The following is a 20,881-nucleotide window of genomic DNA, read 5'->3' as shown; positions in this document are numbered from 1 at the left end:
AGGAAATCTCCAGTCAGGAATTTCCGTGGGAAGGTGTGCGGATACTCAGCAGGCGTGTGCTCTCGGTATGAAGTCCTTAGTCTCGACCCCCAGACACGCACACCTCCCACCCCACCGTGGGGGCCGGGGCTGCGTGCGGCACTCCCACGGGGGCCTCTCCCGCGTCCCAGGAAGGGCCCTGTCCCTTGGCCGCGCCTCCATGCCCTCAGCCTAGCTGGGCAGCTCCGCACGCTGGCAGGTGTCTGCAGCCGTTAGTGGGCACAAGCCAAGCTCCCGGAGCTGAAGTCTGTTAACGGAGTTTGCACCACCCGGCCCTCTAGCCTCCCTGTTCCCCCAGGAGAACCTTCGAGGGGACACCGGTCTCTCTCTGCCAGGTGGCTGGTGCTTGGCATCCAGCATGGCACCAGTGAGGGCTGCTGACCCACCTCCCAGAAACCCCGGTGATGGAGCCTACAGACGCCCCCATGCCTCAGGAGCTCTGCCTGCCAAGGTCGGCCTCCCTTCCTTTTTCTTTTTCCAGGTCAACTCCACAGTCACCAGCACTGTCACTCTGGGCTGTACCCAGCCTCTGTGACAACCCTGCCCCAGGCACGGCTCGGGCCTTCCCCTGCTCCCCCCGAGCCGCCACACAGAGCGGGCCTCAGGGCGGGGGGCTCCTGTCCTCCTGCGCTCCTGCCCTGGCGTGAGCCTCGGCCAGCCGTGCGGGGGCCGTGCCTCCGAGTTCACACCCCGGGAGCCAGCAGACTGTCCTCCCTTCGCACCCCAAGTGCTTCAACGTCCTTGCCTAAGACATGGACTGAACTTAAGACTTCCTCCCCTCGCTTCTGAAAGAAAGGAGGGTTGTATTGCTGTGCATTCTCAACCACTGTATCTGTGAGACTTGCAGACAATCCTGGGACCCAGCAAATCCAGGTCCAGGAGTTGGCCAGCCCCGAGTGAGACCGCACTCTGCGACTATCAACTGGCCACCAGCAGACACCTTCACTGTGTCAGGTATAGAAGGGTTCCAGGCCAGGTGAAAGCTTGGAGGTGACCATCGGTTTTCCCACTCAGGGTTTCGCACTCTAAGACACAGATTTGGATGCATCTCTTCCCCCTCAGTATAGCAGAGCCTCAAATGGGAAGAAAGGTTCAGGAGCACTACCCTGGCCCTCTACGTCCTCCTTCCACGCCTTCCAAGTGTCCCCGCCATAAGCGACCCTGACTCCCTGTAAAATCCCCAGCTCAGGACTGAAATCTAACAGTGGGTAACTCCCATGCACCCGATGACCCCACAGGGTCATGACTGGGCAAGAACGTGTCTCCTCAGGCGGACCAGGAACATCTTGGGGCACTAACTGGGACCAGGCATGAGGTCACAGCCACTGAAGGGGCAGAGCTGCTGCTTACTGGTCTCCACCCACGTAGGCCTCCGATGCCGCCAACAGTCTCCAGAACTAAGCCTCACACGCACCACATGAAGCACTTGGCAAACAAGACCCCATGAACAGACGACATGAGTCTACGGCAACGCGCTGGGGGCCAGCTGCCCAGACCTGAGCTGGGTGGCAGTTCCTCCCAGCATGGGCGGGCGGGGGCTGGGGGGGCTGGGGAGAGGGACAAGGGCGGTGTGGAGCGGCAGCTGCCCACACACCTTCGACGGCAGCCCGCATATTGCAGCTCTACATTCAGAGAAGCTGTCTGGTGCCTGCTAGTCGCTTGTTTTGGCATTTCGGTACCTTCTTATCTGTGCGCCTCCTCCACATGGGGGAAGCAACGTCTCTAAGAAAATGAGAAGCCTGAAGGTCTTCAAGCTTTTGCAAAATGTGGTTCTCTTTTCTTAATCAAGCATAAACAAATCTGAGTAACTGTTAGCTTATACAATTTTTTGAAAAAGTCATTTGACAAAATTGCTATCACGGCCTCCCCAAGTAAAAGACACATTTCTAGGATGCTTTTCTAGGGTCAGAGCACCCCTAAGAGCAGGCTGACCCCTTCCCCTGGAAAGGGGAACCGAAGAGGATCCCTCCCCCCACCCCCAGCTCCTGTAAGCGGGGGCCGTGCACCGTACTCTCACGTCGCCTGCTATCGGCTGAGTGGGAAGGAGTTACGGCGGAGAAAGTAAAACCCAGTGGTTCCAAGTTGGAAGTGGCACCGCTCACAGGTTCATATACTTAAATTTACCTCCTTATTGTGTAGGCAGATGACCAAACTGAAGAACTCTAATCGTCTTGAAAATAACTGTAATTTTAGCCAAAACAACAAAAATAGTTTGGCTGAAAGTGTTAATGGGTATACAAAAAAATCCCCTCAAAAAAACAGGCTTTAAACTGAGTTCCAACCTTAGTGGAAAATTTTAACTGTTTGTCCAAGTCCTTTTTTCCCCTGTATGCTCCATGGGCAACATTAAGTTTTAACTTCTTTGATTTTGTGGGGGGCGGGGGGCGAGCAAATACGCTTGCCTGTGTACAGCAGGCAGGTGCACGGAGGCACGCTGGAGGCACGCTGGAGGCACGGAGGCGGCCCTCGCCTGCCTCTCCGGGCACCCGCAGCCCACACCTTGCATTCCACCAGGCCTGGGTTTGCACTGTGTTCATCAAAGCTTCAGGAGCCCACCCGGACGCCTCGGGAGCTGGGGCGGGCTGCATGGCTCTAATGAACCTTTGAACCAGTGCCGAACTTTCCAAAAAGAAACTCCCTAAGGGCCCCAGGCTCCCGCCTCCCCCAAATCCACAAGAACTCTGTCTACAATCCAACCAAATATGGTTCAGCAGATTCTCAGTAAAAATACTGCAAGTTCGCACCTCACCTTATCCATCTCTGCTTATAAAAGACTGGAGAAATTAAACTGGCAAATTTTCAAGCTCTCCCTTTTTAAATTTAAAGGTCTCTTATCTGCTTAGAAGGACGCACAGAATATTAGTGCCGGAAATAGCGGGGAGCATCCAATCTGCCCCTTCCCTGGGAGGCCTAAGGACAGGAGTGGAGATTCGAGGGGAACCCTGTCCGCCTGGTGACCGCCCACTCTGCCACAGGCCGCAAGCGAGCCGCCAACACCACACCAGCACCTGGGCTTCTGAAGGCTTCCATTTCACACACGGGAGGCAAGACACAAATCCCAAGCTTTCAGGTCTGAAGAATAAATGTTAAAAACACACCAGCCTTGGCAGCGATCCACCATGATGCCAACGTCTGCCCACAGGATGTGCCCCTCTGCCCTGGGGGTGCCGACGAGCCGCTGGCCTGAGAGGGGCGTCCTCCCCCAGCGCTCAGGCCCTCGGGGGCCAGGGCTGGGAGAAGGCAGGGGAGGCCCACACCCGCCCTCGCCCAGAACTCACTCTCCCTGCATCTCTTCACACCTGCTCTGTCATGTCCCCTGGAAATGTTCAAATGCTTTGACTGACTTGTGAGAATTCATCCTACGGAAACAGTCAGAGCTGTACGTGAGATTTGTGTAGGAAGCAGGTCCCCACTGACTTCTGAAGGGACAACACCGATTGGCAGTCGCTTGGATGTGACTTGGCAGCCTTGAGCTAACACGACACTCAGGCGGCCCAGAAGACTGTGTCTGAGACAGCACGCCACGCGGCCGCAGGGTCACAGCAAATGCGGCCCGTCCCGACGCCCGGCCGTCGGCCGGGGCAAGCCCATGTTTGGCCTGCCTACGCTCATGAGCGGAACTCAATGCTGTCTCGCCACAGTCAATTGCCAGGTACTTTCAAGCAAAAACAAAGTTGCTCTGGAAATGTCCAATTTAAAAACCACGTTCTAGACAGAATCTTATCTTTGAAGGACAGATCAGGACCTGGAAACTCTTATGACCAAAATGGCCAAGAATTTAAATGTTTTTCAAAGGAAAGCTCATTGCCATTTCCAAGTTGTTGACTCAATGAAGTCAACTCAGAGACACCCACGTTGACTAGCGCATGCTGCACCGAACCATCCAGCAACTACCCCTCCCTGCCATTCCGCCCAGCACCCTGAGGGAGAGCGCAGCTGGCAACCCCTTCCCCAGCCCTGAGACCTGACATTCTCCACCTGCACGAAGGAGTGAGGTTAAGGGAGGCGCCTCCCGGCTTGCCCGGGTAGCTGCTGCTGGACACCCACACCTCCCCACTCATGAAAGAAGACGCAGAGTTCTGCATAAACACAAAAACGTGAAGTATTTTCTTACCAAAAAATTCAAATACATCCGCCACAGTAAGGGGCACTGGCTGCCGTGGTTGCTCCGAATCGCATTTTCAAACAGGGCTCTGATCCGGTGCGTCAAGCCGGTCTCGGGAATTGTGGCATGGACCTCCCTGCCATCTACCCTGCAAGACAAAGGCTCTGTAACTCCAGGACAAGTTCCCGCACCGCCGCCCCCGGAGGCAGACACGCGTCGGTGGTGACCACATCAGCCACAGCGGGGTCAGAGCTCGCTTGGTAGGGCTGTCCCTCAGGCCTGTGGGCGCTGCGGGTGCCGCGCGCAGACGTGATACGGCTCCTCTGAGGCCAGAGGAAGGCCGTGTCCTCGGTTCTGTGGCTTCTACACCCCAGTGACCCTGCCTACAAGTCACACATCACATCCTCGCTTCTCAGGAACCTAAGAGAGAGGTAAAATTGACTTGTCCAAGGTCACAAAGCTAGTAAATGGAAGAGCGAGGATTTGAACCCATAGTCCAGCTCCAGAGCCCGTGCTCTTACCCGCTATGCTTTCACTACAGCATCTCAGACACGTGAAGGCCTGAGAGTCACCACCCACGCACCGTAAGCCACATTCAGGATCGCAGAAAGCATGGCCTAGGAAGACAGCCTCAAATACCTCTAACGCAAAACGCTGCTACGTGCAGGTCCTGCGTTCCTCTTCCGATACGCTCTTCTGTAACACCTAAAACACCCACACAGGTGTGCCGGGCACGGGCCCATACTCGTCTCCGTGTTCCTGAGGCTTACAGGGCGCAGGAACGCGGCAAGCATTCCACAGAACTTGTGGACCCATGAACAAGGTGATCTGTAAATACCTCTGAATGGTTTCCACCAGTCTTTTCCTCATTCTCTCAGCTTCAATCGCAAACAACCAAGGCTCCAAGGGTTCTGCAGACCTGGTGATTGCATCGAAGAATCTTCTGGTCTTACTGGCACTGTGGGACTTGTTCTGGATCTGTACATACGACCTCCAAAGAACCTGGTTGCCCGGATACAGCTTCAGGGCCTCTGAGAGCGCCTGCCGCAGAGGAGCCAGAGGGTAGACGCTGACTTTCATGTGGAACCGGAACAGGCTCGTGTGCATCAGTGTGACGGCCTCCAGAGCACAGCTCGCGGCCTGGGGGCTGGCACTGTCCTCCGGGCCTGGGCCTTCGGGGGAAACGGGGCCCTTCAGTTTTGCAAATACCTCCTTGTATATCCGCTCAGCGGCATCGATCCCTACGGTCAAATACTGGAAGAGCATAAAGCATTTGACCACGCTAACGAGGCGGTCAAGGGAATCTGAGGCAGGTGCATTGGAGACACGGTTCTCACCCAAACAGTCCTGCAGCGCGCGTTCGTATGCCTTCCGAGCCTTCAAAATGTGAACGGGCAGGACCTGCCCGGCGTACGGGCCGTAGGGCCCATTCTCTGCCAGCCGGGTGAGTATGTGTAGGGCTCGGGCCGTGGCGGCGCCCCTCAGGTCTGGTGCCAGCTCCAGCTCCAGCTCCGCGTAGAGCAGGCTGAGCTCACAGACCTCCCGGTCCTTCAGTTCTCTGCTCCCTGCTGTGCTGAGGGCCGTGTCAAACACTTTTCTGGCGTCCTCTGTGTTGCCAAGCAACCATTCCAAATGTGCATACTGCTTCCAGAGGCAAAAATTGTTGCAGTTTTCTGGCTCCTTAAGGAGATTCTTGGCTAGTTTTTTGCAGTTCTTTCCTTGTGACTTTAATCTCTTCTTGTTTTTAGTGTGAAGACACCAAATGACCTGGAGGTAAGAAGAGAAGAAAGACTCCAAGTGCTCTGTGAATTTAAAGCAACCCCCTGTGCTGAGAAAGCAGCACGAGGCATTTGCCCTTCCTTCCTTCATCACATGCTTGGTAAACACTGGGGCTCTCTGAGCCGGGAAACAAATCAGGATTTTTACCGAGGCCACAGGAACCCCAAAATGAACACATCCGGGTTTTTACCTGAAACCTCTATAAACAAGGCTTAAATACCCTAAATGTTCTTCTTCAAAGAGAGGTGGCCACCCAATTTTATCCGACAATATTATTTTAATAATACAACCTGGTATGTACCATCCGTAGTTAAAGCGTCAGAATTTTGGGTATTAAGATTCAATACTACTTGTGGCCAGCAGAGGGCAGAGGAGTCCATCCTAGGCGAATTCCTAGCATATACACATATATAAAAAGAGCAGGGTATGTAGCTTATTTTGTCTACTTTAATGAGCCCCTAAACCTCTAACCTTGCTTAAGCTTGGCTCTTACACTAACAAACCACACAACCACAGGAACCTGGTAATACAAGAATCAACACAATTACAGCTCCTGTGTTCCTCTTTACTGTGGCTCCTCAGAAGGGCGGCCACACGCCAGGTGCCTTTAGGGTCCCCGAAGACGGAGGTGATGTGGCCCAGGACCTGAAGAACACCAAGAGCCTACGATTCCATTCATAAACACGGACACAAGAGGAATCCGCGGGCAGGGGAGGCGGTGGCTGGAGTTACCTTTGCAATCTCGTACCGTAACCAGGAGAAGCAGAGCTGAGACCGCTCCCTGCCGGAGAACAATGGCATCACCAGGTGGAAGATGTTGCGGACGAACTCCTCGCCCTCCCGGTTGTGACCTCTGGTCCAGCGCCGGCAGCCCAACTGGTCCGTGCGGCCGACACAGCTGACGCCAGAAAACGAAAGGTCGAGGGCGGTCAATGGCTTCTCATCATAAAGTCCGTGACTGAAGATGCTGTTCTCATCCATGGCCAGGTAACGGCAGGAGGCGGGAGGGCTGAAGCCAGAAGGCACGCCCAGGAACTGCAGAAAGGCGGCAATCAGCTGGAACCGAAGATCATGGCTGGAAAGTCGGATCAGAGACTGCCCAATATCATCAAACAGCACCTGCAATGAAGACAAAATAAAGTGACCTGTTCAGGGGCTCAGTTTATTTATTCACTGTGACGAACAAACAAAAAAGCCCTCACAATTATCCCTGTAATCCTTTGTATATGAATGTATAATGATTCAACATTATGCAACTTTAAACGGACAGGAGCAAGCTTTTCTCCAAGATGCAGAAAAGCTAGGTCTTGCCGGGTGCACCGGGCAGCCCTGGGGGCCGTGGGGTGACCTGGGGGCCCTGCGGTGCCATGAGGACGCCGGCACACCCCTGGGGGCTCTCGGAAGAAGGGAGGTCCGTGAGCGGGCTGCGGCCAAGCATTTTCAAAGTATCCTGTCGGACCCATCGAAGATCTAGAACCATACTCACTTCTGAAAGCACACACAATTGCTCTGTAGTTACGTGTAAATATTTTTTAAGACAGAGAAAAGAACTTGATTATTTTGTGGTTTCTGTGTACAAAACTGCTTCAGGAAATGAAAAATATGCTCAGAAATAGGTAAGCAGCAGCAAGGTAAGAAGGAAACTACAGGAACGACAGACCATGTTAAGAGCAATACTAAGAGCCTAACACTAACTGCAGGCTTCTATAGCTGAGTTCAGGTAACTACTTTAAAATGTAAGCCATGGAGGCTGCCCTTTGTCTCAAGGTCCTGCTATCTGATTGGTCTTTGTGGCTCTCAGCAAAGAGGAATGACCTAGGATTCAATTAATCCAAACCATCAATCAATCAGAAATCATCTCCAGGTTTTGAACAGAGAAAAAGCTAAGTGACAAGAAACTGCTCACAGCAGCAGTTTGCTCCAGAAAGGAGCTTCCAGGACACCGCCAGGATTCTGAGCCTTGAGAACAGGCTTCTGGAAGAGGGACGGACACTGTGAGACCCTCCGATGCCCCAGGGAGACCCCGGCCCTCCTGAACACCAGCTTCAGGCTGGAACGGGTGCTCCCGCGCAGGCCCACCTGCTAACACCCCCAGCAGGCGCCGGTGATTTGGCGGGGCAGGAGACATGCAGCCGTCTCCGCCCTCGTAACACGTGGGAGGCTCACAGGCACTCCTGGGCTAAGGAGCCACGCTACTGTGAGCACCTCCCAGTCTACACCAGCAGCACACTGCGAGCCCTGCGGTGCAACTCCCATCTTGTGAAACCAGGTCAATTCCAGGTATCAAAAAGGATCTTTTCACTTATTTTAATGTAAAACTCCCAGAGCTGCTGGCCCCTAGACAGAGTAGCATGTATCGAGCCACGTAATGGCAGTAAATAAGATAATGTAAGTTAAAGGCCTGGTGCACAACCAGCTGCAAATGCTACTCCCTTCCCCAGCCAGACGAGCTGTATATGGACTGTCCCTGTTCAGCCTCTACATCCAGTCCCTCCTGTCGTCTAGAGTCAAACCTGTCATGTTTCTGAAGATGCAAGAGTAGGGTGGGGAAAGTGGACACAGTTAAAGAATTTAGGACAGTGACTCCGTGTTTTCAAAACCCTGAGCCCTCCAACTTCTATGTGAAAAAGGAACTGAACAGCCTGGAAGACAACCGCCAGAGGGGTGACCGTGAGAGCCCCCCCATCCGGAGGCAGGAACCACCTGGCTGAGCGCCTCCCTGCTCCCCATCGGCAGCAGCCAATGAAAGTCTTCCCTGGTTTTCAGTAAGAGGAAGGTTTCCAGAGGCAGCAGCCAGGCCGTCATCCCCTCAGACAGGCACGTGCTCAGAGAGCCCACAGCCGCCCTCTGAGCCCCCAGAGCCCCGTGGGAACAGGGCGAAGGGGAAGCCCCGCGACTGGCGTCACCCCTGGGTGGCGCACTTGCCTGTCTCTCGGGGTCCTCGCAGTCTTCCTCCGTTTGCTTCCTGGTCTTATCGGGGCGCCACGGCCGCCAGTGCCTCTGGTCCCGGGACCGCTCCGCCGCCAGCCAGATCTGCCACCTGGGCAGCGTCTTATCTCTGATTTCCTGGTCGTCGTCTTCCAGCTCATCGTCGTCATCGTCTAGACAAGAACAAAACGTCAGCTCACCATCAACACCCAATCGACCCACATGCCAGCCACCACGCGGGCACCCGGAAGCCGTGGCAGGGGAGGCCCAGTGAGGCCCTGCCTCTAGTCACCGTCAAGGTCCCAGGAAAAACCGACAGGTGCTGGTGGAGTCAGATGATTCCCAAGGCCGTCATACCAAGTACCATGGGATTGACACACACTCAAGCACAGCCCTGACCAACAGAACTTTCCGTGATGACGAGATGTTCTCTGCCTGTGCTGTCTGCTGCACTGGCCACCAGGCACCCAGGACTTACAGGGCACATGAAATGCAGCTGGTTGAAGAAATGAATTCTTAGTTTTATCTCATTTTAATTAATTTGAATTAAAATAGCCACATGCAGCTAGTGGTTACTCTTGGCCAACACAACAGTTCTAGCACGCTAAGTGACACTGAATGACAACATTGGTTTAGACTTTCTTAAGTCATCAGAAGTTTTAGCCAGTGGCCTTATGGTCATAACCTATGCTCACTTTAAAAAACAAAAGAAAAGGTCAATTCAAGATATCCTGGATTGACATACTTTATCCTTTTGCGATATACTTTATTTCACTTTGTTTCCTAACTCTGAACATGGGGAATGGAAGAGGAGAAAAGTCTGAGCCATCTGCAAAGTTCCAATATTTAAAAATAAACAAACAGGGTGTATGTACAATGGTATAGCCCCTCGGAAAAGTCTGGCAGGTCTTACAAAGACCAAGCATGTGCTAAGCATAAGGCCCAGTAACCGCACTGCCGGGCACCGGTGCCAGGAAAACGACAGCCTGTGTCCCCGGCAGCCTGTCTACTAGTGCCCAAGGCAGCTCTACTGGCAGCCAAGAGCTCAATGCAACACAGACAAACTCTGGGGCCGCTACACCACGGAGCACCCCAAGCAATAAATATGAACGAACTACTGACACAGGCAACAACCTGGATGACTCTTGGAGGAATTATGCTAAGTGGGAAAAAGCGAACCTTAAAAAGTTACGCAGAAAACAAGTGCTGGCAAGGAGGTGGAAGGGCCCACAAGGCCTGTGCAGTGCGGGTGGGAGTGTCAGATGCCGCAGCCAGTGTAGAAAACAACCCCGAGGCTCCTCAAAGAAAGAAACAGAACCGCCACGATCCAGCAGGTCCGCTTCCGGGTGCACACCCGGAGGACCGAGGGCAGGGACTCAGAACGCGTATTTGTACATCCATGTTCACAGCAACACCTTTCACAGCTGCCAAAAAGGCGGAGCAACCCCAGTGCCGTTGACAGGTGAATGGATAACACACGGTGGTATCTGCCTACAGTGTATTATTTTTCAGTCTTACAAAAGAAGGAAATAGTGGCCCGTGCTACTCACTGGAAGAACCTTGAAGTGAAATAAGCCAGTCAAGGAAACAACAGACGGTGTATGACTCCCCTCACACGAGGACCCTAAAGCAGTCAAAGCCACTGAGGCAGAAGCGAGTGGTGCTGGCGGGGGCGGGGGCGGGGGAGCAGTTTCAGCCGCAGCAGGCGGGAAAGCGGAGGCTCCGGCCAGGAGTGGGGTCCGGGGCGCAGCAGCGGGAATGCCCGTCAGTGCCACTGGACTGTCACTCAGAAACAGCTAAAATGTCAAATTTCATGAATAATTTACAATAAAAAACTGCTTTAACAACGTTACGTGACCTGATTCCGTTTATGGGACAAACGTGAGATTAACATAACAGAAATGGAGAAGAGATGAGTGGTGCCGGTGGGCGGGGTGCGGGTGGGGGAGGGGACACGGATAAACCGGCACAGCCCGCGGGAGCCTCGCGGGGCAGAACCGGGCTGTGTGTGGACAGCAGCGGGGGCTACACGCAGCTACATGGGGGATAAAACTGCACAGTGTCACACACAGGGGGCGGTGTGTGACACCTGAGCAAACTCGGTGGGTCTCAGCCACGCCCTTCCCTGGCTGGGACCCCGCGCCACTGCGCTGTCTTGAGGGGGCGGGGCAGAGCTTCCTGCGAATCCTTATTTCAAGATAAACAAGTAACAAACAAAAAACCTCCAAGAATGTAAGTGATATGTGTGTGTTAGTATTTTAAACCCACTATTCTATCTTAACACTCCTCTGAATTCCTCAAAGAAAACTAAAGTTTAATTATCACCTTCTTCTAATAATCTACATTTAAAGTAGTCCTTAAATCATGCTGAAAAATTCTTAGCATTAGAGAAATTACTCCAGTGAGTCATATGTCAGAGCTAGATACCTGAATTCCTTACACTAGGAATTCAAAAGATTACATGGTTTTAGAACGACACATGCATAGTAATTACAGGCAAACAGGAAGTGATATGGTACGAAAGGAATGAACTGCGATGTTATCAAGGAATACCTCAGAATCCATGTTAATCCCAACTTCTCTCCAAACGCCAGCCTTGTGAGGAAGGACAAGAGAACTGAAAACAAAACCGGTTACCAACTAGTTTTCTGGAAACAAGAAAACTCACAACCTCTTCAGACCCTGGAGCTCTGGAGGACACCCCCTAAGTTCAGGGGAAAGATATGCACTGAATTCCTCAAGTTCAGCAGATGCGCTCTCGCGGGAACGTCTGACAAGCCTGCTGGGTCCGCGCGCAGCAATGCACGTCCCCAGCTTGATAGTAAAAGTCTAGGCTTTGATCCCTGCACCGCCTCACCAAGAAAACCAGCGTCATCTCTGACAACACGCGGCTGCTGGGCGCCCGCATCAGAGACGGGACACCAGCTCAGTCCCTGGGCACCGCCACCTCATTCACTCCGCACCCTCACAGAAAGGTCAGATGCGGGAAGTGGCAGAACATGAGTACCGTGCTCTGCGAGTTTCACTCATGAACAAGAACAAAACAACAAATCTGAAAACAGAGCCATGCTGAGCCGGTCACTCAGAGAAAGAAGAGGTCCTACCAAAAAGTCCTCTTCCCATTTGGCCCTTCCTGGGGCTGTGCAGGTGCAGCAGCCGAAGCGCGATGCTTCCACTTTGCCTGCAGGTGCTGGCTCTTCACGTGGGAAACCACCGGTGCCTGAACCACAGCTCCAGGTCGCGGCGGGAAGGAACGCTCACGGCCCAAGCGAGGCCTGGCCGCCGCCTGACGGGCCGCCCAGGGCACGGTCCCCCGGACACCCCAAGGGCCCAGTCTAAGTGGTGACCGATGCGCCACCGGGCCCGGAGCTCCGCACTGCCCCGCAGACCATAGCCAATCCAAAGTTTCCATCTCTCAGATGAAGGAACCACGGCCTAGCCAGGTGACAGGCCTGTGAAAAGAGGGCGGCCGAGCCTGGGCGAGGGGCTGGTCTCCCGAGTGCCCACCCACCGCCCTTTCTCCCTCACACTGTCCCAGAAACCGCGTGAGCGAAGCCGTTCCTGAACAGCTACGAGCTGGACCAGTCGCTGCGGCAGCCCTTAACGTGTGGCCACGGGGCCCCTGAAGGCGGTGGGTCTGAGCTGAGATGTGCTTAAGTGGGCAATACACACCAGATTCCAAAGAGCTCGTACGGGGCGGGGAAAAGGCAAAATGCCTCATTAGTTTAATATTGATTAGATGTTGAAATGTTAATGCTTTGATATGCTAGATCAAACAACACATTATTAAAATTAACTTCGCTTGTTTTCTTTCTGCTTATTTAACGTGGCTACTAGAAAATGTGAAGTTACACATGGCTTGAATTGCACTTCTATTGGACAGTGCTGCTTGAGAGGGTGAATGCTAGTTAATAATTATTTTACAGTATTCCTTAAAACGCAAGTATTTTTCAAAGGATCTGGATATTGCCAAGAAAAGGAAGGCTGTCTTAAATACACACTAAAGTGGAGATGGGGTGGGGGGATTAGTAACAAGGTTGGTTCTTCAGGAGCAGCCTATAAAAGGAAAAATATTTCCTATGGGAAAAAACTCAGACCCTCAAAGCATTATGTACTAAGAATGCGGGGCTGACCACTTCCAAAGCTCTAGTCAGGGGTGTCCAACCTTTTGGCGTCTCTGGGCCACACCGGAAGAAGAGTTGTCTTGGGCCACACATTCAATACATTGCAACACGTAATCACAAAATATCTCCTAATGTTTTAAGTAAATTGACGATTTTGTGTTGGGCCGCATTCACAGCCGTCCTGGGCAGCATGCGGCCTGCGGGCCCCGGGTTGGACGCCCCTGAAGGGAAAGAAGATGCCTGTTCTCCCAGGACAGCTACTTAACGTGCTTCTGGCATTTTGATGTTTGTTCAGTGTTCTCAGACTACTGATAAACAGCTTCTATGTATAAACAAATACGAAAACGTACACACAAATCCCAGAAGGACTCACGCGCGCGGGGAGGCACCTTACCTGGGCTGATGACCACCCAGCCGCCCCGCTCCTGCTGGTGCATCCAGGCCCTCCAGCCCCGGGCGCCCTTCTCCCCGGGCCGGGGCTCTCCGCTGTCCCAGAAGGGCTCGAAGAACTCTACCTGTGCAGACGGAAAATGCCGCGGTTACCCCAACCTGCACAGAACCGTCGAGTCACTGGGCAGAGCAAGCCCTACCGGCACGAGAGGGCCCGTTCCTGAACCCCTGCCTGTCGGCCCCTGCGGTCAGTCTACAACCTGCAGCCCGAAACAAAAAATACGATTACCTCGTGTGGAAGGAGCCTCCGTGGCAGCCCCCACCCCGCTCCCCCGCCTCTGGGATTCACACCCTCTGGTATGGGCCGGCCCTAGAATATGGCCAAGAAGAGATGGGGACGACACTTCCAAGACTGGGTGACAGAGCCTGGCCGTGGTGAGAGAGGCAGAGCAACATGGTTTCCCGGCTCCGACCTGGCCGGCCAGTCTCACAGGGAGCAGCGGCGAGGCCGGGCCCCCGAACACCCGACGTCCTGTTGCCTTTAAGGCCTTTTCAGGGGCAAGGGATTGAAGGTTTCACCGGGACAGACCCTGAGGTCTTGAGGACAGGGCCACACCTCCACCACCTGGCCCTAACACCGGGCACGGTGCCCCACACCTGGTAGGGACGCAATGCGTGCTCGCTGGCACAGAGCTGAATGCAGCAGGCACCCAGTGACTAAAAAGGTCTGCATGTGAAAGCCCGGCCCCCTTCATTCACCAGGACACCATTAGCTCTGCCGTCCAGTTTGGCGGCGAGAAATCACGCCACATGGAACAGAATGAGAACCAAGCAAGGACAGGAAAGTGATCATGTTATCAACCAACAATAAGGACTTTAAAAGAGCACCAACAGCTTGCTGAATGAGAGCTTTGTAAGCAACCTTTCGAAGAGGACGAGCAGGCTTCCGGCAGGCACGCCGGGCCAGGAGCTGCGGGGTTATCTGGCCTGCGCCCCGGGCCGGCCTCGTGCGCCGAGAAGAGGACGGCATTGGGAGGGCCACGGAGGGCAGAGCCATCGGAGGGCAGAGCCATCGGAGGGCAGAGCCATGGCCAGGCAGGGCCCTGGCGCTGAGTGACAGCGGCCTCCTCAGGAAGGGGGCTGGGGAGGCCACACCCCCTTTTTACAGGTTTACTCTTACAGGAGGGAGGGCAGAAAGCGCACTCAAGAAAAGGGTGTTTTTTAAAAAGTGCGACAAGTGGTTAAAACCAATTTATTCCACAGACCAATAATACCAGACTATTTATGGTAACGATGTCTCTTAGTCATGAAGATACAGAAAGTCCTTAAATAAAAAGCTTATTTCCAAGCTGTCATGTAAATACTTTGCAATTATATGTGCTATTAGTATCTGAAACCTCAAGAGCTTGGATCAGCTCTGCGGACTCGCCAGCGGTGTGGCTCCCGATGCCCCACAGCCCCAGCCAGTGCCCGCTGCCTGCCCTACAGGTAGCAGCTCTCGGCACAGGCAGTGGGCGCCAGCAAAGGGGTGGGCACACGCGCCGCCCCGATCCTGACCCCGACCCCCAACCACACATCCCACACTCCGCCGGGCTGGCTAAGGGTCACTTCCGTAGCGCAGCATATCCTGAGGACAGCAAAATATGTCTTAAAGTAACTGCTGCCTGGCTTGTTATACTAATAATCAGTTCTACCAATATTCTTTAACAGAATTTTGTCTGGGAAAAAAACAGAAAAAACTAATGATGATAAAAAGTCTTTAGAGGCAATTCACAAAAATTCCACAATATGGAAACCTCCGCCTCCTAAGAAAGGCCTTTGAAAGATCGCCACGAATTCAGATGTCCTATCTATCTCCCAGCAGACCCTCTTTGCAGAATAGGAAACTGAGTTTTCTTCAGTGGAAAAAAGAGAAAAGAAGGCTTTCGTATATGAATAGCCCTAGGATAAGGTTTTCTTTACTGCCTTACACCACGACTGTCGGCAATGCTCACTTCTCATCCGAATGGTGAGCCCCTCGCCCAGCCAGCACTGGTGCTGCCGAAGTGCCAGCAGGTCGTCCCACCTGCGACCCCAGCAGCATCTGAGGCAGTGGAAGGGTTAGTGGGGGGAGTGGCCCAGGACCCACAACAGAAAGGGGGGCAGAGTGACACACGGTTTAAAAGGCACAACAGTTTTGCTGGCAGGTGGGCATAACCAGCATTTAAACAAGGACCATAAGAAAAGAGAAAAAGGGACACAAGTGAGTCTCTGTATCTGAGGGGAGGGTCTTCTTTCACCCGCCACGGGCTACTTTCATTATGGAATTTTCCTTGGATTTCTAGGCTCTTCCTGAGGAATAGTCCTCGGCAGGTCTGATATAAAGGAAGGCATACAATTTTAAAAATGATACCATCACCTCCCCTGATCCTTACCTCCCCCACAAAAAGAGAGATGAGGGAAGGGGAGGGGGAGGGGGAGGGGGAGGGAAACGGCTGCACCTGTCCTTTGGTGGGCAGATCTTTCACGCTGTCGGGCTTGAAGAAGGTGAAGTCGACCATGGCCTGGAACAAAGAGACGGCCTTCTCGGCGTGACCGGCCTGGCGCAGAAAGTGGCACTGCTGGAGGAAGAGAGCTGAAAGCAGGAAGAGCGGGGGGAGCCCGGTTAACACCCCTGAAGGGGAAGAACAGCACTCCTGAGGCGCAGTGAAGCACGAGAACACCTTCCCCCTGAATGGGTTACTGTTGCATCTTCACAGCTGTAATGCTTACATGACCTGATTTAAAAGGACTCACAACAGCACTGTAATCGAAGTATACTCATTCTAATTTTCAAATGAAACCACCGCAGAACACAAATATGAACAGTAAAAACTACATGTATGTAAACATAAGGCAAGAGGTTGGTCTAAAAATTGGTTATCAAAACTCAAAGCTCATTATCACAAGAAAAATTCTAGGAAAAGGATGGCGTAGTAGATTTTCTTAATGAGAAAGCCAAGATCTGTATCCTATTGATCACTAGATGGCATTATTCGCCGGCAATTTTCATCATAATGCTCAGAGTCGGCTATAAACAAATCCTGGTTCCATGTTTGAAAATTCTAGTCGGCCTGAACTGTGGTACAATTCCATTTACTAAATAACATGAAGCTGTGTGAGCGCGTCACAAGCGAGGTCAAATACCAGGCTCTTTATGTCGGTGTGGTGAACGCTCATTATTTCTAGAGCAATATATTTTTATCTTTAGAAGTTAACTGTAATAAAAGGGTTTTGATCAAATAACTGCTTGACACTGAGCTAGACTCTCTACATGCTATCTCAGGTCATGTGCACAATAATCCTGCAAGGCAGCTGTTGTACTAGGGTTGCTGAGGGAGAAACTGGAGCTCCAACAGGTGAAGGATCCTATCTAAGGTCACACCAAAACCAACGAAGGGCAGGCCCAGGGTTCCGGTCAAGAGCAACATTCTCTCACTCCTGTGTAACGTGCTGCCTCTGGTATTTCATTACCGGACAAAATTTATACGCCAGGCTCCTTCGGGACACACCAAAAATGTTTACAGTGTACTGTCCATAGCCTAGACATCTATGCAGTGACTTCCCATCGGTGGGGGCACCCCACCAGCATCGCCACCTGAATCCCGAGCACCGGGGGAGACGAGCGGCAAAGGCGTCACGATGGACAAGGCCGTGGGCAGCCCGGGCGGGTCAGACCCTGACCGCACCTCCCACGTTAACAAGGAGAGAAGCTGGGCTTCTCCACCAGGACGCCACTCACTGCCTCTACATGCCTCCTCCACCGCCACCACAGAGCTGGAGCGGGGAGGGTCCGCTGTGACCAAGAGGGGTCATGGTCGTTTATTTCTTGATGAACCAATTTTATCAATTTATCAATCAGGTTTATCAACTTAAGACTTTCCTAAAATAAACTGAAATAAGTGTTCATTTTCCACGACAGTCGCAAGTTCAACGCCCCCCCTGGCAACGGGCCTGGCCGCCGCCTCCTTACCGAACATGGCCCCCTCGGTGCCAGGCAGCTCGGGGTGCGACAGGATGCTGCCGTCCTTCACGGCCGACAGGGTGCTCAGGCATTTTCCGTAGAGACTGTGGATTTTTGATACTGAAAAGGTGCTGAACTGGCTCTGGCAAAATAAAAGGTATTTCTGCCAAAGGGCTGTGTTGTTGGGGTGCAGGAAGATCAGCTTCTGCCACTCCTTGAGCAGCGTGGAGGGCTCCCAGAACTCTGCGCAGAGCTTCAGCTTGGCGAGCTTCAGGTCCACGCTGCTCTGGTTGCTCTCGATGGCCCGCTCCAGGATGGCCAGCTTCTTCTCCAGAATGAGCTTCAGGGACCTCTTGCGCTTTTCCTGCCCTCCTTCCTCGATGGCGTACAGGCCAGGGCTTTTCATGACCTCATCCTCAACAAGAAAGAGACCCATTTAGATATGCAAAGGGGTCGGGGGCTCCTCCAATTCTGCTCATCACGTTACTGACGGGCCCCACAGGGTACCTCGCCTCTCACAATGAACTGCTATTCAGACCATCTTGATAACCACTGTTTATCACAATTTCTTCTAATAGAAACTCAGTTCCCCGGTGCTGTGTCATCTGGCAAATTTGATCTTGTGTTTATTTACCTACCCACTCTCTGTCATTTAACACGTAGATCTACATATAAATAACTAGCATGCAATGCCTTGAAAACCTTTTCTGAAGAGTCAACTTTAACATTAAAACAGACAAATGTGGGACAAAATACAGTTGTATTAAGTGGTTTAAAAACATCCGTGGAACTAGGAGAACCCATGTATCACGAAAAGGAGCGCAGAGCGGTGACCAGGTAATTCAGCAAGCAGCCCCGCCCTCTCCCTGCGCACCCGGCGAGCTCTGGCTGTACCCCTGCAGACCCCTCTGCACAGTGACCATCTCCTCTTCTTTCCAGATTCTCTCCGAATTCCACCTTCTCTCGGAAGCCCTTTCTTACTCCTGCCTAGGGCAAGTCCCTCCCTCCTCCATCCCCAGATTACACATTGAAGCATCTGCAGCCCCAGAGTGCACGTATTCTTCACACGTGGCTTCTCATCGCACGCTGGGCAAGCCCAGGGCAAGGGCTACATTCCGGTGATCCCTCCCCTGCCCAGAGCCTGGGTTCCTCCTTGGAAGGAGCTCCAAGAGTCCCGCACGGCGCATCACTTTGCCCAAAATGAGCACTGCCATGCTAAGTGGGGTGAGAGAACAGGGACAGCGATACTTACCTGAAAAGCAACGAACGCCATCCACAGCTGAATATCCCGAGGGTTTTCCCGCACCCTCCTGTTAAACTCCTCCACCTTGGCCTTGAGAAGCACGTCCTCTCGGTCTGGCTCTACGACTGGCTGCTTTGATTCCTGCTCTGAAGGACCCTGTCCCTGTAACCACTGCGTGGTGGACTGATCATAAACCCCCAGAGGGTTCAGCCAGGTTTTAACAGGAGGAGTCACGTCATCTGGGCCCTTCACTGGGATAAACGACAGTGGCTCAGAGGAGGGAGGTTCAGCCTTACTGCTGACAGCAACTCCATCCGCGTTCATCAGTCCCACGTTCTTCTTCGTAAAGTAGCGCTCGGCGTGCTTGTGTGAATGCTTCTTTACCGTGGAAGCCCCCACCCAGGATATACACTGCTTCTTAGGGTTAATGCCCAGGCAGGAGTCTCCTTTCCTCTTGTACCTTGTATTTGAGAAAGAGAAAAAAATTACTGAGGGAATATGTGCACTAGCTCTGAATGAGTGAAAGCTCATGAGACTTAAAACACTTGTTATGCAAGTTAACTGCATATATTCAAATTCACCTTACCTTCAAATTGTTTCTATTTAGAGAAGTATGAGGATTAGCAATTAACTTTCTCTGCCCCTTTGACTTATTCTTCTCACACTTCCGAGTCCTCATTACGGGCTCATGAATTTATGATCACGCCTGTCTTCTAGATCTTGGTGATTTATATTTTCCCGGAGCTTCGTAGTTCAAGTACTGTCACCTACACTACATCACTTGACCATCACAATCACAGATGGCAGGCGAGGCAGAAATCATCACCCCCTTTTACGCTATTCCTGAAGGAGGCCACTGAGACCTCAGGCGACACTAAGTCCTCTGTCCTAGAGCAGTCCCTTTCCCTCAGCCCTGTCCTGCGTCCCCACTTAAAAAGATAACATGTAGGTCTGAGATTCTTTTTTTAATCCTGAAACAAAGTATGTCAAATAAAATTACATCTGGCTATTTTCTACTCTAGGGGAAAAGAGGCTGGGTTCTAAATGCTTTTATGGAACGTGTAGGCGTCCCCGGAGTTACAAACACATGACTACTGAATATCTGCACAAAAGCTCAGGAAAATTGTGCACTTTTCTGTATGTATGTTATATAAACAACCCAATTTAAAAATGGGCAGAAGATCTGAACAGAATTCACAAAAGAAGACATGAATGGCCAAAAAGCACATGAAAAAGTGTTCAACATCATTAGTCATCAAGGAAATGCAAATTAAAGCCACAAAGAGACACCACATACCCACCCAAACAGCTAAAATTAAAAAGAACGACAACACCAAATGTTGGTGAGTGATCTGTGGAGTAACCAGGACTCCCATATGCTGCTGATGGGAATATAAACTGGTATAATCACTTTGGGAAAAAGTCTGGCAGTTTCTTTTAAAAACTAAACATATTCTTGGCTGGCACAGCTCAGCTGGCTGGGTGTTATCCCGCAAAGCGAAAGGTCACTGGTTTGATTCCCAGTCAGGGCACATGCCTGGGTGCAGGCCAGGTCCCTGGCTGGGGGTGTACAAGAGGCAACTGATCGATGTTCTCTCGCACACCGCTGTTTTCTTGCCCTTTCTCCTCCCCCCCCTAAAATAAATAAGTAAATAAAATCTTTAAAAAGAAAAAAGAAAAACTAAAGACAGCCCTACCCTATGACCCAGCAATTCTATTCCTCAGGTATTTACCCAAGAAAGAGGAAACCGCATGGCACACAAAGACCTGGCACCCGTGTGCTCAGTAGCTTTATTCACAGCAGCACAGCACTGGGACGCGGCCAGGCATCCGCCAACAGAGGAATGAAAAGCAAACGGTGGTAAATGCCACAGCGCAGATGAAGCTCAAAAACATCTCGCTGAGCGAAGGAGGCCAGACACAAAAGGGCACACACTAAGCAATTCTTTCTCCATGAAGTTCTAGAATAGACAAAACTAATTGATGGCGGAAAAAATGAGGAGGGCAAAGGCCTCTGAGGACGTGGAGTGTGGACTGACAGGAAAGGAGGAGGAAACTTTTGGGGTCACAGTGATGTCCAACATTTTCAGAGGTATGGGTTAGCCAGGGGTATGCCTGTCAAAACTCAGCAAGTTGAGATCTATATATTACAACATATGTAAGTGTTAAATCAAAAGAAAAAATGCAACAAATCCTGCCCTCTAGTTAATGGTATCCATGTTGAAGTATTTAGGGAATAGTATATTGATGTCGGCAATTTACTTGAAAATACATCAAAAAATAAGATGGGT

The 20,881-nt window shown here is 52.1% G+C and overlaps 1 protein-coding gene across 1 annotated transcript in view; it reads right to left on the bottom strand.

Annotated features, from left to right (window-relative positions):
- Positions 1–20,881, bottom strand: part of NRDE2 (NRDE-2, necessary for RNA interference, domain containing) — a 37,515-nt gene that overhangs the window by 1,098 nt on the left and 15,536 nt on the right. Inside the window, exons 5-12 of the mRNA XM_054567157.1 lie at positions 18,600–19,050; positions 17,357–17,762; positions 15,846–15,979; positions 13,370–13,490; positions 8,849–9,024; positions 6,656–7,042; positions 4,983–5,911; positions 4,154–4,292 (exon numbers count right to left, since the gene is read on the bottom strand). Of these exons, the coding sequence (XP_054423132.1) occupies positions 4,154–4,292; positions 4,983–5,911; positions 6,656–7,042; positions 8,849–9,024; positions 13,370–13,490; positions 15,846–15,979; positions 17,357–17,762; positions 18,600–19,050 (2,743 nt within the window). The remainder of the gene's footprint in view (positions 1–4,153; positions 4,293–4,982; positions 5,912–6,655; positions 7,043–8,848; positions 9,025–13,369; positions 13,491–15,845; positions 15,980–17,356; positions 17,763–18,599; positions 19,051–20,881) is intronic.

This window comes from Pteronotus mesoamericanus, unplaced genomic scaffold (genome assembly GCF_021234165.1).
Source record: "Pteronotus mesoamericanus isolate MK-2021 breed Mesoamerican mustached bat unplaced genomic scaffold, CSHL_Meso_final contig_182, whole genome shotgun sequence".
Lineage (NCBI taxonomy): Eukaryota > Metazoa > Chordata > Mammalia > Chiroptera > Mormoopidae > Pteronotus > Pteronotus mesoamericanus.
The sequence above is the reverse complement of the archived record's forward strand: the minus strand, read 5'-3'. Positions and strand labels throughout refer to the sequence as shown.